Source organism: Terrapene carolina, unplaced genomic scaffold, assembly GCF_002925995.2.
Source record: "Terrapene carolina triunguis isolate 2854851 unplaced genomic scaffold, T_m_triunguis-2.0 Scaffold439, whole genome shotgun sequence".
Taxonomy (NCBI): domain Eukaryota; kingdom Metazoa; phylum Chordata; order Testudines; family Emydidae; genus Terrapene; species Terrapene triunguis.
The window spans coordinates 115,602-132,977 of NW_020664790.1; the positions used below are offsets into that span (position 1 = coordinate 115,602).

A 17,376-nucleotide genomic window follows, 5' to 3' on the forward strand; every position below is an offset into this window, starting at 1 on the left:
TTGTGTGACGAATTAATAAAGAATGCATGAATTTGAAACAACAATGACTTTATTGCCTCTGCAAGCAAAGATCAAAGGGGGGGGGGAGGGCGGTTGGCTTACAGGGAAGTAGAGTGAACCAAGGGGGTGGGTTTTCATCAAGGAGAAACAAACAGAACTTTCACACCGTAGCCTGGCCAGTCATGAAACTGGTTTTCAAAGCTTCTCTGACACACAGCGCACCCTGCTGTGCTCTTCTAACCGCCCTGATGTCTGGCTGCGCGTAATCAGCGGCCAGGCGATTTGCCTCAACCTCCCACCCTGCCATAAATGACTCCCCCTTACTCTCACAGATATTGTGGAGCACACAGCAAGCAGTAATAACGATGGGACTGCTCACGGTTATAAAGTTAAGCATGTGTAGGATCTGTGCTGGAAAAAAAACACAAAGTCAAAAAGAATATGTTCAGAAATGGATCAAATAAAGCAAATTTCAAGCTGTGCAGACTACAATATGGATATTTTAGTATTTGTTTTTTAAATGGTGGAATTTTAAAGTTAAAACACTGATGAATATTCAATTATTTATAAAGAAAAATCTCATTTGTGTTCCACCTTTAGCCAAGTACTTTTTCAATTTGAAAGGGTCGTTTGATTGTAATTAAGCCAAATGTTACTGAATAATTCACTCCTTTTTTTTTTTCTTCCTTCAGCCTGTTACATCAATTAATTTGGGCCCAGAGGCTCAAACATTCATATAAATAACAAATCTTTATTCAAATAATAGTTAACAATCAAAGGCTGAGAGCTGTTAGAGCAGTGAATTATGAACAAAGAGACTATATTTGTCAAATAAAAACTAATAACTGAAAAATAAATTTTTCGTCAACCTAAACATTTCCACAAAACCAGGCCTACATACAACATAGTTTCCACTGGGATTCTGTGTGAGATTTCATTTTGTGGTTACAGAGATAAGATTGTCATTCTTGTAATTAATTTACAACGTTAATGCACGTAGGACATGGAGAAAGTAATTCACAATGTGCTGGACAGTAGCTTTGAAATCTTCTTTTCTTTCTCAATGAATTGTCAGATACTCACTTATATAAGGCAACTTTGCACTTCTAGGGCTCCTTTAATCTGAAGGACTCAAAGAGCTTTCCAGACATTGGGTGGAACATTAAAGCTGTAAGCTATGCTAATATTGGGCCAATTCATGAGGTTAGTCCCACCAAAGTGAAAATCATTGCAACTTGCATGAGAAAGTCAATGACAGAATTTGGTCTATTGTTATTAGAGAGAGGCCAAAATTAGAAACTTAAGTGCAAATCCCTTTGAAAAAAAGTTGTTTAGGGGTATGAAAACAAAAGGCTCCATCTTAGATTCACCCATTATTCCAGATTCTTTTTAATAGCTCAGTTTCTTGTTAGCCAGTGATGCTTTCTTTGGGTAGAAATTACATCAAAACTAAATTTAAAGTCAAACTCAGTTTATTCATTGTGGTTATAACATTTTTTTTTCTCTATAACATTTCAGGTAAAATTTCAGGTCTGCTTTTGCATTTGGTAATCTGTATTATCTGGCTTGCCTGAGTATTCAAAAGTGAACATACATACTATCTTTTCCATCTCTTCTCATACAGAAGTCTTCCTACGCCTCTAATTATTTCCATTGCCCATCTCTAGACCATGTTCCATTTCTGTTCTCTCTCATGAGAGATGGGATGACCAGAACTAAGCACAGAATTCAAGATGTGGGTACACCAATAACTTTTTTATAATGGCATTATAATATTCTAAGCATTTTCTATTCCGTTCTTTATATATGATAACAGTTTGTTTGTATGTTGATTCCTGATGAGCACTGAGCAGACGTTTTCATTGAACTGACTACAATGATGCTCTTTTTTCTAATTACATATAATTTAGAACATAGCACTGTGTGGGAGAAGTTCAGATGTTTCCTTCTAATATGCACTATTTTGCATTTGTCAAACACTGAATTTCATAAACCATCATGATGCCCATTTGCTTAGTTTTGTTTCTCTGAAGTTCTCACAGGCTCCCCTCATACTGATGTACCCTAAATAATTTAGTCATCTGCAAATGTTGCCAACCTCATTGTTCTATCCCTCCCCCATGCCTCCTCTCTTCCAGATAATAACGAATACATTCAATACCAAGCATAATACAGATCCTTGGGACAACCCGACATTAACCTCCTGCCATGCTGAAAACTGACAGCCTGTTGACTTAGGCCTGGTGTACACTACAAAGTTAGAGCAATTTAAGTTGCCTTGCATCTACTTATTTATGCATGTGCCTACACTCAAATTTGTCTCTTACCTACGTAAGCACCCCGTTATGGTGATGCAGTAAAACCACCTCCCCAAATGGCATTGAGCCATGGTTGACGCAGCGTGAGTCTAGACATTCTGTGACCTATGTTGACCCTAACAGTCCTCCAGCAGCTGTCTCACAATGCCCAAAACTGATCGGTTTGGTCATAACTGTGAACTCCACTGCCCGGGGTCACGGAGACCCCAAACTCCTTAAAATACAGCATGTATTTTTAAAATGCTTTTCCCCGACTTCCCAGCTTGGAGAGCACATCTAGCAGCTCTCCCTTATTGTGTGCAGCTGCCCAACTTACCAGGATGGTGACACGCTCCAGACGCACTCTCTCCTGGAAGAGACAGGAGGTATTGGATCTCCTGGATCTGTGAGAGAAGACACTGTTCAGGCACAGCTGCAAAACAGATGTAGAAAAGTGGACATCCACAAAAAGATTGCACAGGGGATGCAGGCAAAGGGGTATGACAGGGAGCAGCAGCAGTACTGGGTGAAAGCGAAGGAACTGCAGCAAGCATAACACTAGGCCAGGGAGGCCAACAGTTGATCTGATGCTGAGCCACAGACCTGCTGCTTTTCTGATGAGCTGCATATCATACTTGGCAGAGACCTCACCCGCACCCTGCAGGTCACCCTGGATACCTTGGTGGAGCCAGAGCCACAGACCCCTGCTGTGAACAGCGCGGAGGAGGGATATGCAGCACAGGGTCCAGCTATTCCCTGAGTCAGGACACGTTCAAGACTCTGCCGTTGTCTAGCCAGTCCTGCTAGTCAAGCCAGGGCGAGCCTGATTCAGGGGAAAGAACCTTGGGCATAATTTATAGTTTCAGTGAAAGATAGTGTAACTGTTATAAATGTACAGCAAAACACAATAATTCATTGTATTATATGTCTAAATGCACACCAAGCACTACACAGCTTCTACCAGCCCACAAACCTTCAGGGCCAAAGCGCAGCCAAGCACAGTACATTAATATGGCTGACCATTAACGTGCCCTTTCAAAGCCTCCCACAACCGCATAGCTCCATGCTGGGCTCTTGTCATTGCTCTTGTGTCTGACTGTTCAAATTTAGCAGTCAGCCACTCTGCCTCCACCTCCATCATCCTCCCGTGGCAACTTTTCCCCCTTTGCCTCATGTATATTACGCAGCACACAATAGGCAGCTATAACCCCTGGGATATTTTTCTGACTGAGATCCAATCTTGTAGTAAACACCACCAACTTCCCTTCAATCTACCAAAAGCACATTCAACCATTATTCTGCACCTGTTGAGTCTGTAGCTGAATCTTTCCTTAGTGCTGTCCAAGTGGCTAGTGTATGGCTTCAAGAGCCAGGGGAGCACGGGGTAGGCTGGGTCTCCCAGTATCTCTATTGGCATTTCAACATTGCCAATGGTAATCTGCTGGTCAGGAAAATAGGTCCCTGCTTTCAGCTTTCTGACCAGCCCTGTGTTCTTAAAGAAGTGAGCATCATGCACCTTCCCTGACCAGCCTACGTTGATACTGGTGAAGTGTTCCTGGTGATACACCAATGCTTGCATAATCATAGAAAAACAGCCCTTGTGGCAAAGTGAGCTGGTGCCAAAATAGAGATACGCATGCCCGTACCATCCCTCACCCCACTCACTTCAGGAACCTCCTGGCTGTAAATCCACTCACTATGTCCTGCACATTGCTGAGAGTCACAGTCTTGCATAACAGGACACGATTAATGGCCCTACACATTTACATGATAATGGCCCACACTGGATTTTCCAACTTCAAAATAATTTCCTATTGACTGATGATAATTCAGCAAATTTCCAGCATGTGATCACCATTCACTTCTCAACTAACAATGCAGCTGTCATTCTGCTACGCGTGCCCTGGAGGGCTGGGGTGAGCTTGGCATACAGACCCAGGGATGTGGCCTTTCACATCCAAAAGTTCTGCAGCCACTGCTGCTAATCCCAAACCTGCATTATGATGCAATCTCACGAGTCAGTGCTAGTTTCTCCAGCCCAAAAGTGGTACTCCACCATTTGATGCTGCTCTTGAACACAACCACCAACTGTGAACTGTTTTTTCCTATGTCCCTCAGCAATCTGTACTCAAAGAAATCATCATGTCTCCCACTGTTATGGTTCTTCCTGTGGCTCTAATAATACTGGAGAATCAGGCATCCTCTATTTGCAACATTCAAGAAAACTGTACAGAATTGTGTGGGCTCCAGGCTGCTATCGGAGATGGTGGACACTGAACTGTGCCGCATGGGATCTTAAAAAAAAAAAAAAGACAACAAATCATGGGATAGGGATGGCATTATGGGATGGAGCAAGTTGCTGGATGGGCACTTGACTCCTAGCTCCCAGTGTTCCCTATACAGCTCATATCTATGTCACAACACACTGCAAAAACATCCCTGAATGCACTGTGCTGTTTGGTGGCGCATGGTACACTGGGATATCTATTCACCATGCACCACATTTTGCATCGACACAAGCACTCCTAGGGACCATGTGAAGCGCTGACACAGTCAAGTATGAACACACACGAGCGATATACTAACTGCATCAGTATATGTCAACATAACTCGCATCAACCACAGTTTGTAGTGTAGACATGATCTCACTGGTCTTTTACCTGTATGACAGTAACTGTGTTGGTAGGGGAAATGCAGAATGACTACTGTCTCAGCTCTAACCCAGAAAGACCAACTCTGTGGGTGGTCTGACTTCTCAGTGGGGCTGAGCATCTGCAGTTCTCACTGACTTCTGTGGGAATTGTGAAAACCAGGCCACTAAATTTTAGGCAATTTAGTTTGGAAATTATAGCCTATACTTAAAGATGCTGAAAATATCTTAACACAAAAAAGATGAAATTATCTCCAGATCTCTCTACTTACTGCTCCGTGTGCTATTTATGGAATCATTGAACTATTTAAAGACTCTTAAGGAGATTTCCTCTGAAGTTGATATTAAAGGCTCCTGGTTAGGTAGCTGGGCGACCTTCGGAGCCTCAAAACCCCTTTAAGGTATTTAATTTTGACAGGCCTGCGTACAGAATTTAGAGCCAATCAAGCTTGAAAGTAGAAGCTGACCCAAATGAAATAAACTTGTAAGTGCATTTCATTCATATTGTTTACTGTAGCTATTATCAGAACTGGCAAGGAATGACTCCTTGTCAAAGTCATTTCGTTCATTCTGGCCACTGTAGAATTTCTCAAGGAAATATCTAGCATCTTGATACAAGAAGATGAATATGCATTTCTTTAAGGGAAATATATACTTTAGGTCAAATTTATCACAGGGAAAATTGTCTTTTGTCTAAAGATGGACCCAAGCTGCAAAATTCAGATCTCAGTTTCAAACGGCCTGAAGTTTATCCATTATAATATTATTATTGATAATAATTATAATTACTGTAGCACTTAGGGGCCCTAGTCATAGGCCAGGACCCCACTGTGCTAGGTGCTGTACAAACACAGAACAAAAAGATGGTCTCTGCCCCCAAAGTCTTACAGTCTAAATAGTTATTGGGCCAAGCTGCAAAATCCAGATGTGTTCCAAGCTGGCATTTTCTCTCAAGGATTATCTCTACTTAAGCCCATGCTGATGTTCACTTACAACTAATATTGGTGATATCTGCTCCATGTTTATATCTTGAGAACTGATTTCTGTGGGAGCCACAGGTGCTGAGCACCTTTCCAAAATTGGCACTTTATTTGCAAAGAACTGTAAATCCGAACATATACTAGAATGCTCATTGCTGATATAAACCACCAGACATGGCGTGGCTACTGCTACAAGAAATTAAACTGTATCCTTGCCCAAACATGAGCTATTTACACCTACTCTCCATTCATTACAAACTCTTGTACAATATTTAAAACACTCTGGTGTATTTAGCTAAGTCCCATTCTCCCATCTCATCCCCTAAAAAAATCCAGCTTCTGTTCACAGGGTTCCACTAACAAAATGGCAAACATGGAAATTGAGTATAACTTATGTCTATCTCCATTTTATTTCTTCCGTAAGCAGCAAAAGTTACATTCACACTGTTCCCTTTTTTTCTTTTGTCAAAAAGTTGCTAGGTGTCCCTTGCCTACCATCAAGCCCTATAAAAGTCAGCAGTTTACTCTCTGCATTCTGATGACACTGGAGATACTAATAGAGTGAACCTGGAAAGTTTTATAAATATCAGCAGAACCTCTAGAGTATGGCTACTGTTTAAAATACATTTTACTTTAGGGTAACAAATCAGTGTGTGAAGAATTGGTGTGGGTTTTAAAATTTTGTTATTAATATGAATTTTTTAAAATATGCTAATCAACATTCTCTAAGCAAATGTGCCTTTTTTGTTGTTTAAATTTCACACCAAAGAAGAGCTGAGAGAATAATGCAAAACTATTCATGAATATTCACTCAGTATTTAAATGAGTGTCCCTCAGCTATGATTGCATGGTCTTTTGTGTTCAATTTCCATGAACATTTTGAAAGCCCGAGTTTTATTGGCACAGATGTCTGCATAAAGTTAACAGCAGATTTCAGTGGTTATAATATCAACATTTTAACAATTCCATACCTTCCTCAGTTTAGCCCAGTTGTGCTTTGCATAAGTCACATGGCTCTTCGGAAAAGGTGTGTCTTTTCCATTAAGTCTTCAGTATATGTCTTTTCCATCATGACTTCATCTCATATTCTGAAGTATTACAGTCTGTAAAGAGGTGTCCGCAGGGGTATGTATACAAACCACTGTTTGCACAGAAAATTTCAGAGAAAAATATCCACCACAATGCATAGGAATTACTGAGTTACTTAAAAGGAGCATTCTCCGCTTCAATTAGGGTAAGATTTTCAAAAATGACATCAATAAGGGTTAGAAGTCTAGGCACTTTTGAAAATTCCACTAGGCACCTATCTGCATCTAAATACCTTTACAAATCTGGCCCTAAGTGATTTAGAAACCTAAGCCTTATTTAAGTCCATAAGACTTAGGAGTCCTAATACCTAACTCACATTTGAACATGGAATTTAAGTGTCTCAATCACTTAGGTCCACCTTCTCCAAAGGTAATTGGGTGCATAAGTCCCATTGGAATGAGACATCTAAATATCTTTGATCTCGGCCTTACACCCTTTTGAAAATTTCACCTTTAGGCCCAAAATTTAGGTTTTGTATTTTTTTAAAAGTGTTTTGTAAAATCTAGACTAAATAAAAATGTTTATGACATTGTAAAATGTCAGTTAAAATGGTTGTGAATGTAAATATCCCCCAAAGTGAAAACAAACAGCAGCATCAGGCTACTGTATGAAAACCAGAAAATGAAACTGCCTAGAAACCCTAGTGAAATGAACATTCCTATTTTTATTGTCTAGTTGACTGCAAAAAGAAAACTCCCAGCATAACAGAGGTGAAAAGCAAATCGGGTTTAAAAAATACATTCCAGTTTAGTAATCTCTGGTGTTATTTCAATAAGAGATAAGGGACAGTTCAATTTTTTTTTCATGTCTGTGTTCCTTTCAGACTTTGTGGGTATGAAATTAGAGATAAGGGCAGTTTAAATATGTTTTTTATCATGTCTCTGCTCCTTTCAGACTTTATGGGTATGAAATTAGAAGTTTTGTGTTTTTATAGGTTTCTTTCCATTCTAATATTTTAATGCACTCTAATTATTATTTTTTATTTTGTACAACAGTCTATTATTATTGTATACAGGACCCAAAATGTTCTAGAAGAAGGATGACCTTGTGGTTAATGCACTGGACCAGGACTGAGGAGATCTGAGTTAATTTCCAAGCTCTCCCTCAGACCTGCTGTGAGACCTTGGACAAGTTGTTTAATTTCACTGTGTTTCAGTTCCTCATCTGTAAAATGGGGATAATAATGCTTCCATAACTGCTGTGAGAACGAATTCATTAAAATGTTTCTGAGGCATGCAGATTTTATTGTGATGGGGCTACGAAAAAGAGAGAAAGATACCTTTACCAAATAAACAGAACACTACACTCCTTGCCTTTAAAAGTTTACAATCTACAGTGAATCTGTGTCATTGATATTCTTTTATAAGCTGTTTTATGTCATTGATTCACAAACTTTTTCGTACTGCAGGCAATTTCTTTGACAGACCATTTCACGACTATCTCCCTTCCTGATCCTGAATGTACACTTTCCCCGCTGTAACCTGACTGGCAGCTTGGTTACATGAAAGTGATATTAAAACAGAATTAAGGAAACAAAAGAGAAATTGTCACTTTTATGCAATGGATGCATAAAAGTAATACAACACCCTCTTCCCCATTTTGTACCTATGCTATTAATTTCTGTTCCCCTGGTACAGGGCTTTTTGGTGCCAAATAAGTCCTGGCTGCTCGCTTTTTCCACTGCTCTAATTTCTCCAGTTCATTTTCCAGTGTGGTTCTGTCATCCTGTGTGTGTGTGCTACCCTTACAATTTTGTTGTCTTCCACAAATGTAATCACAGTTAGATTTACACCAAAAAAACAGTGGCCGAAAAAAGACACGAAGCAGTTACACAGGGTACAAAGTTTTTTGTTTTTTTCAAAGTTACTCAACAAAGCATCTAGAAATCCTGGGTTACAACTCCCAAACTGGACTCCTTAAATGATGGTGCACTCCTCACTGCTGGGAAGCAGGTCTGTGGAACATGTAAAAATGCTACACTAATCACCAATGGACCAAAGACCATAGTTTTCAAGCCATTGTTTCTGTCAACCCAATGTTATATAATATAGGAGTAAACTATATAATGTGTTCCAGCTGTTAACATTTACTAGTTACCTTATGATAACTTAGACCCTAAAGCTGCAGTGAGAACTGTGGTGGCAGATTCCTGTGTCCAACTGAAGACCTCTGGACTTCAAGTGGTAATTCTTCAACAAAAAAACTTCAAAAACAGACTCCAACGAGAAACCGCAGAACTGGAATTAATTTGCAAACTGGACACCATCAAATTAGGCCTGAATAAAGACTGGGAGTTGCTGGGTCACTACTAAAAGTAATTTTCCCTCCCTTGGTATTCACCCCTTCTTGTCAACTGTTGAGAATAGGCCACTTCCATCTTAATTGAATTGGCTCGTTAGCACTGACCCCCCCACTTGATAAGGCAACTCTCATCTTTTCATGTGCTATAATATATATTCTGCTTACAGTATTTTTCACTCCATGCATCTAATGAAGTGGGGTTTAGCCCATGAAAGCTTATGCCCAAATAAATTTGTTAGTCTCTAAGGTGCCACAAGGACTCCTCGTTGTTTTTGCTGATACAGACGAACATGGCTACCACTCTGAAACCTCTTGACTTCAGTGTGCCTAAGTGCAAATGCCCAGGTCTACCTACGTCACTCTCATTGTAGGACTCGAGCATTAGTTTTCACTACTATACTGAAATATATATTGATAATTAGTTAAAAAAAAAAAACAGAGTGCATAAAGCAACACATTCCCTTTGCAATTATTTGTCACTTTCTCAGCTAATCAAGCTATCATGTTCAGTTTATTATATTAGACTTTTTACACCTTCATTTGACTATTGAAGAATTTTGAGAACATCCCTTCAGGCTTGCAGCGATCTAATGATGGATCGATTGCAGCTATAAAACTGAGCACTGTGGTTATTTCTACCTAGCTTTTCCCAACAGGTATCTCTGCAAGGTGCTAGAGTGAAATAAATAAATCCCCATACATAAGGGATGAAGTGGATAAAAAATTAAATTACAGCATTCAGTTAATGTTATTAAGGAATGTAAATTTAGATTTACATTGGGTTTACTTTGTTTTAAATTATCCAGAAAGGAACACTCTTGATTAGCAAATCAGTAAAGTAGGGGCCCAATCTGCCATTCTTTGCACAGCCAACTTTCCCATTGATACCAGTGGAAGTCTTGGGTGAGTGCAAAGTATGGTGAATTAGGTCACAAAAGAGAAACTTATCTCTTTTTAATTCTGTATTCTTATCATATCAATCCATTTCACTTGCAAGAATTTCCCAGATGGTGTAAAGCCTTCTCAAATTATTCAGGATGAGTGTCATAATGCTGAAACTATAAAACAGGATATTATCAGATAAAAATAAGTGTTTTTCACTTTCAAGTTTATCTACCTTTCTAGTGTAAATGTTACAACTATTAAAATAGGTTGTTTATAGTTGTCCCTTTTCAAACTGTTTGGCCTTGTGCCTGTCAATGCAGATTATAGTTCACATTAATGAGCCATTCATTGAATGAATGGGTGAATGAAAGTCTCACAAGAAAGAAAAGCGATTTCAAAAGACAGATATTAACATAGGAATGAGATCTTTTTTCCTTAAATCTACATAATGGAAGCTGATGAAAGCCTAGGAATTCCTTACACGCTGACTGTAATTAACATTAATATATACTTACATAAGAGGGCATATGAATTACACATTATAGTTAGTGGCATGTACACATTGGAAATTTTTAATAGGCAAATCAGGTCTGGCAATCTTGAGTCTTTCAAGTTTAACAGGATCTGGAACTATTTTGTTCAATCATACTTCCTAACCACCTGCATTGCACAGGATACTGTGCAAAATTATATAACTAATTACCCTTACCTTTCTGAACCTACATAATTCTTCTGATTTCACATATCTTGGCACATCCATGTGGCACTGGGAATGATCCCACAACTGTTTACAAAGTTCTTATACTTCCATATCAGGACTGTCAGACTTTAAGGATAATGTGCCTCCATATACTAGCAATCTGTGGCCTAAAATTTCAGGTTTGAAATTATTTCCATGACTTGTTTTTTAATTCTAACAAAACATTCATACAAAATATAGCACATTGTTCAGATAGAATGGACTGAATACTAATTGTCTTATTCACATAACTAATTCCACTGATTTCAAAACTGCCTTACCATAAATGGGACTATGAGTGTGAGTAAAGCAAGTAGAATTTGGCCCACTATACAATATAGAGCAATACATACAAAACAGGCATGGTAGGGTAATACTAAGTTCCACTACTTAAGGATGTGCTTAAAAAGTCCTTTGCTGGATGGGGAAATTTGCCAAATTTTAACTACAAAAACCTCAGGCTCTAGAGAGGGGGGAGGGGAGGAGACTATGGCAAAACTGACTAAACCATTTAAAATCAAGCTTAAAAAAATAATTATTCCTCATGAAGAGACCAAGCCCGTAAAATGTCAGCTCAAAAAGGTAAAACTCCAACCACGTTATAAGCAACTGAAAGCTGGGAGTTATAATAAAAAGTGCTGGGCAAATGGAATACAGTTGGGAGAGCTCAGGACAGGTTATACTGTGTGCCTGTATAAATATTGTGGGGGGAGATTCTGTGCTGCACCAAAACTCGTAGCCCAGGGGGATTGGAACACTAGGATATCTTTAAACCATAACCACTTCCCAATCCTGCGGTGCTCCAGGCCTCTGGTGTACAGCCCTGGAAGCCGTTCTAAGTTATAGCTGTCTCAGAGGGCTGTTTTATGGGTCAGCATCTCTGCAGGTAGCTGTAGCCTCACCTGCTCCCGCCACATACCCTATAGACTTGCAAAGAGGTCCCTTGAAGGCAGTCTTATGGCTGTCTTACTAAGCTGGGGAAATACTCCCACAGCTGGAAGCAGGTCTTTTAGGGTCCCTCAGAGCTGCTCCAATGCTTTTACATGGCTAAAAGGGGCTGCAGAGGGAGTAAGAATCTCACTGTACACACACATCTATATAAATATTGGATTTTAAAACAAAATCTTCTACCATATTCTTGAAACCTTTTGTATTTGTCCTATGGACATCTATGTTCACAGACAGTGAATTTTAGGGCTGCACACTAGAATACTCATGGAAAGTGAACTTTAAATTTGCTTTCTGTGAGCACACCCATACTCATATGATTATAGGAGCTAAGTTCTTCCAGGCCCCGATTCAGGACAGCACTTAGCACATACTTAATGGGAGCTGAACACATGTTTAAAATTAAACACGTGCTTAGGTGTTTGGCTAAATAATGATGCTTTCCTGAATGAATCAGGGTTTCAGCGAGGGAACAGAAACATACATACAGTCCAATTTGTGACCAATCACAACTAAGCAACACAGCTTGCTATTTTGGATTTCAAATACTAAGCTATAAATAACCTTCACAAATCATTTCATAGACTATTTTATGGATTAAATTTGAGAAAACAACACTCTAGTCTCAGGAATTCTGTGAACAATGAAAAAGGTAAACATTTTCTTATATATTATTTGTTATGACTATTCAGTCAATGTTAGTAATAGTGTAAATAATGGGAAGGATGAATATTAGCCCACTAACTGTTTTGTTAGTTTTTCCTTTTTACCCATCTATGCTCTGTGTTGCCACTCTTCAAGAAAAAGCGTGTCTTGATAGTGATCTTTACCATATTATACACTACATAGGCACATGTTGTATGACTACTCTTACAAGAAAACTAATTCTGACCCATACCTCACATTATAAATCCACTCAGTGTGTCCAGACCTTCATGTAATAGAGAGGGGATAACAGCTGAAGAAACTAGTTGTACCGTTGACTGACCATTTATATTTACTGCACATATTAGTTTTAATATACATATAAGGGAAATTGCAAGTATAGAGCCGAGCCTGTTATCCGTACTTACACAAACAGATGACTCCACTGGAAATACTCAGGGCTTACAAATACACACATGCTTAACTTTAAGCACATGCACAAGTCTTCAGGAGCGGAGTCTATGCGTCCCAACACAAAACATCAGCCTTTAAAATATTTTAGTTTTTTTTAAAAAGACTAAAACCAGGTTGTCAAAAAGGTGAGTATGCAACTTAGATTTAAAATAAGAATGTCCCTTAATAGAACATTCCTCTAGCGAGGGGTGAGGTGAACAAATGCACGATATTAAGAGAATGCAAATAGAAGAAGAGGGAGGGGGCAATAATAAATGATCAAAGGAACACAACAATCTGGTTGGGGTATACACCAGTATTAAGGGCCTTTAATAAGACAGATTAGAAATGCTTAAAATATTAAACATAACATTCAAAATCTGATATTTAAATGTATCAGCAACCAGTGAAGGTGGAAATATGGAGGACAGTGAGAAATTATCCTAGCTGAATGGTTCTGAATGGACTGGAGGTTATGGATCCAAGAATGTAGAAGAATATTTCACTTTCCTAATGGGGATATTCTGTAATCAATGGATGAACTAACTTTTTAATAATACTACTTTGCACTTACATAGTACTTTTAAATCTTTTGGCACCTTCTAAGTATTGTTTATTGACTGATTTAGCAGCCCAGCTAGACTACCAGTTGAGAGTCACAATGAACAGCTTCCCCATACATTCCATGCTGGAACCACACCTCTCATTTTAACTTCCAATTTGAAATAAAACACTTGATTTAACATTATTTTAAACATACATGTGGATACAAATATACTCTACATAAATAAACACCAATACTGAAAACATAGTCCCATTCTTCCGTGACCCCCACATACCTAATTAAATTACTCAATAAACCATAGTATACTTGAAGATACCAGAATACCTTCCCCCACCTCCAAAAGGATATAGTACTATTTTTGTGGACTTTTACTGGAACAGGGAAAAACAAGACTAGATTTAAGTAGGTTGCCAGGCTCCTAAATCCCATGGCAATCAATGGAAATTAGAATCCTAAATTATTTTGTGAATCCGGGCTCCAGTTCCTATCCTTGGCCACAATGTACCCAGATGATTCTCATGTGCAGAGAGGTGAAGGAAGAGGTCACAATGATATCCCCTTTATACTCGTGCAAAATAATGGGTATAACTGGAGCTCAAGCACAGGGATAGCTACCTCCACCCACCTGCTAGGGTGTGAGCCCCCAAAGTTGATGAGAAGAAGGTGGTGCCATTGCTCATTCCCCCTTAGGACTAGTCAGCAGAGGTAGCCTGTACACAAGAGGAGTATGCTGCACCATCCCACACGCTTTGAAGTGCCAGGAGGCTGAATTCCAGAGGCAGAATTCCTCCTGGAGCTCTCCTCTGGAATGAAGCAAAGCCTTCTGTTGGAAAATATAATTTATTCACTGAATTGCACTGCTTCATATTCAGATATTTAGCAGTTATATTTCAAATCTGGATGCTGGGGCTTTATTGGAGGTGAAAGGATTTGAGCAAATGTTGTCTGAATATGCAATGAATGTCATTATCAACTAGCTTCACGCAGAGCACCCATAATCTTTGGAAGCAGGCTGCTGGCATGATGAATTCCACTCTATTTTGGTCTCAACAAACCTTGCTCTGGCAGAATCCTCTTCTCCAGATTGGCAAGCCCCCTTTTTATGACAAATTCTCCCCTGGTGTAATTACACTGAGATCCGTGGAGTTACACCAGGGATGAATGTGGCCAATAATGAGATTAAACCTTTGCCAGCCTGTAGTAGGAATTGCAGCTACCTTTGATACAGCTATGGACATCTTTTAAGCTAAAAGGATACCATTCAGTAGTTCTGGAAAAAATGTACTCTCCACACATATTATTGAACGGGAATATCCTTACTAGCACAGCCTGGGCTTCACACTGAGCTTCAAATATGTCAGCAAGTTTTCTGAGCCAACAGTTTGACCTAAACATTATCTTAAATATATTATGGGAAACAGATCTTGCAAACATCATCTTCCAGAATGGGCAGTCATTACCTGCTACATTGTTGTTCCTCATGTGCTGATTCAGAGAGAGACACACAACTAGCAAGTTATTTTGCCTTAACACTGCCGAGGTTACCATTAAGATTTTGCACTAGCGTAAAACGTTGGATGAAGCTGGGGTACATATTTGCTTTTGTGTATCTGTTGGCAATAGAAGCAAAAGCCTCATGGAGCACTGGCATAGTAGCGTTAGTGGTGTATGCAACATGAAGTTTGAGAGGAATGCACATCTTTTCCTTTATTTCAAGGGTTCTCAAACGGGGGGGTCGGGACTCCTCAGGGGGTTGCAAGGTTCTTACATGGGGGAGGTCGCGAACTGTCAGCCTCCACCCCAAACCCCGCTTTGTCTCCAGCATTTATAATGGTGTTAAATATATAAAAAAGCATGTTCATTGATGGGGGGTCACAATCAGAGGCTTGCTATGTGAAAGGGGTCACCAGTAAAAAAGCTTGAGAATCACTGCTTTATTTACATGCTTTTAAGGTTTTGCGTGGATGTGGTGTGTCCTGACGCAAACTTAACTGTCACTGCATATAACTTTGTTTGTTAAATTATAGAAACATGGAAAAATAATCCTATATTATTTAATGTTTGGGCAGTCAGAACAAGGTAGGGAATCAGGACTTCTGGATTCCTTAATGTTCTGCTGCTGACTCACTAGGACATTAGTAAATGATTTAAATTCCTCTCTGCTTCAATTTCCCCACCTGTAAAGTTGGGATAATATCACGTTCCTACCTCTCATGATTCTTCCCTTCTGGAATGTCTTTTTCAGAAAAATTGTTTCTCTAAATTAATAGATATCTCTAATGGCCCATATTTGGGTAGTGATAATTCCTCTTTTCCCACTGACTCAGTGCAAGGAGTTTCCTAAAGGCCATAATGAGTGCCAAAGGACTAATTCTACTAAATAGAAATGTGAATCGACATAGATGTGTAGACTAACATTATGACAGATATGGACAAATGTGAAAAAAAATCCCCACGTGGTGTGACAAAATGGGATGTGAATGACTGTGTGCATTGTGTTCACAGTAAATAGCTTTATGGGATTATTCTGTCACAGAGAACACAAGGGTGGGTTTGGAGGCTTAATCAAAGTTTGTAAAATGCTTTGAGATCTACAGATGAAATTATTATTAGGAGGGGAGGCAGCATGGCCCAAACTACATCAGGAAACCTGGGCTCTGCTCCCATCCGTTTCAAAGACACACTTGTGGGTGACCCTGAGCAAGTCACTTTGGGACTGATTTTGAGGACTTCTGGGCACTTAGAACTCCAAGTGAAGTCAACCAGAGCTGCAGGTGCTCATTGCCTTGGTAAAAAAACCAGATGCTCTGTGCCTGAGGTTCCCCCACTAAAGTGGCACGGCGCCTACACACCACAATTATTATGCAAAAACCCTGGGACACCTGTCCGACTCCTAATTTAGGCCGCCCCTAGATTTCCTTCCATCCCTCACTGGGATGCCACATCCAGCCTTCAAGGTTGGAGAGGCCCAAGCGCCTATGCTCCAGGAGCACCTGAAAGTGAAACAAAAACTGCCTGCTGCTACCGGGGGTCACAGGGACTCGCTGGTCGCCAGGGGCTGCCATGTGACATTCTCTTTGCAGCAGCACTTGCTGCTGCTCTCCCCGCCTGCGGCTGAGCGCCCTCCCCTGAGGCACACGGCCCCTCCCCACAGCCTCAGGCCCGGTTTCCCCTTCCCCGGCCGCTGACGTCCCTCGAATAGCAGCACACGGCGGGTGATTGTGATTCTGGCGAGCCGTTCGGAGCCTCCTGCAGGCGCCGCGGCCACTCCGGCGCCTCTTGATCCCGGTGCAGCTGGCCCACACGCCGCCTGCCAACAAGCGTTTTGCCCAGGGCTGGGCCACTTTGTAGCCGGAGGCCCGGAGACCTTTCCCCGGTTGGGGGTCCCGTATCCCGCTTGACCCCACCGCCCCCGGGACGCAGGGAGAGACTGAGCCCCCTCCCTACCTGCAGCCGTCCCCAGTGCCCCGGGCGCGGGCAGGGAGAATGGCCCCGCTCGCTGCCCCTTCGCCCTGGGCGCTGCTGCTGCTGCTCCTGTTGCCGCCGCCCTTCTCCGTGGCCTCCAAGCTGAACATCCCCAAAGTGCTGCTGCCCTTCACCCGGAGCACCAGGATCAACTTCACCCTGGAAGCCAGCGAGGGCTGCTACCGCTGGTGAGTGAGCGCGGGGGCAGCCCGCCCGGGCGCTCCTCTGCTCTGGGGCTGGCCGTGGCGCAGGTGTGGCGCGGGCGGTCCCGGCAAGAGCCGGCCCGGAGCAGCACGTGGGGCGGGGAGCCCGGGCTGCAGCCGCACGAGGGGCCTGGCAGCCTGCGGCCTCGTCCCTTT

The 17,376-nt window shown here is 41.0% G+C and overlaps 1 protein-coding gene across 1 annotated transcript in view; it reads left to right on the forward strand.

Annotated features, from left to right (window-relative positions):
- The first annotated feature begins 16,720 nt into the window (after positions 1-16,720).
- NUP210 (nucleoporin 210) overlaps positions 16,721-17,376 on the forward strand; it is a 117,625-nt gene continuing 116,969 nt past the window's right edge. Inside the window, exon 1 of the mRNA XM_024208793.3 lies at positions 16,721-17,205. Coding sequence (XP_024064561.2) covers positions 17,039-17,205 — 167 coding nt within the window. The 5' untranslated portion in view covers positions 16,721-17,038. The remainder of the gene's footprint in view (positions 17,206-17,376) is intronic.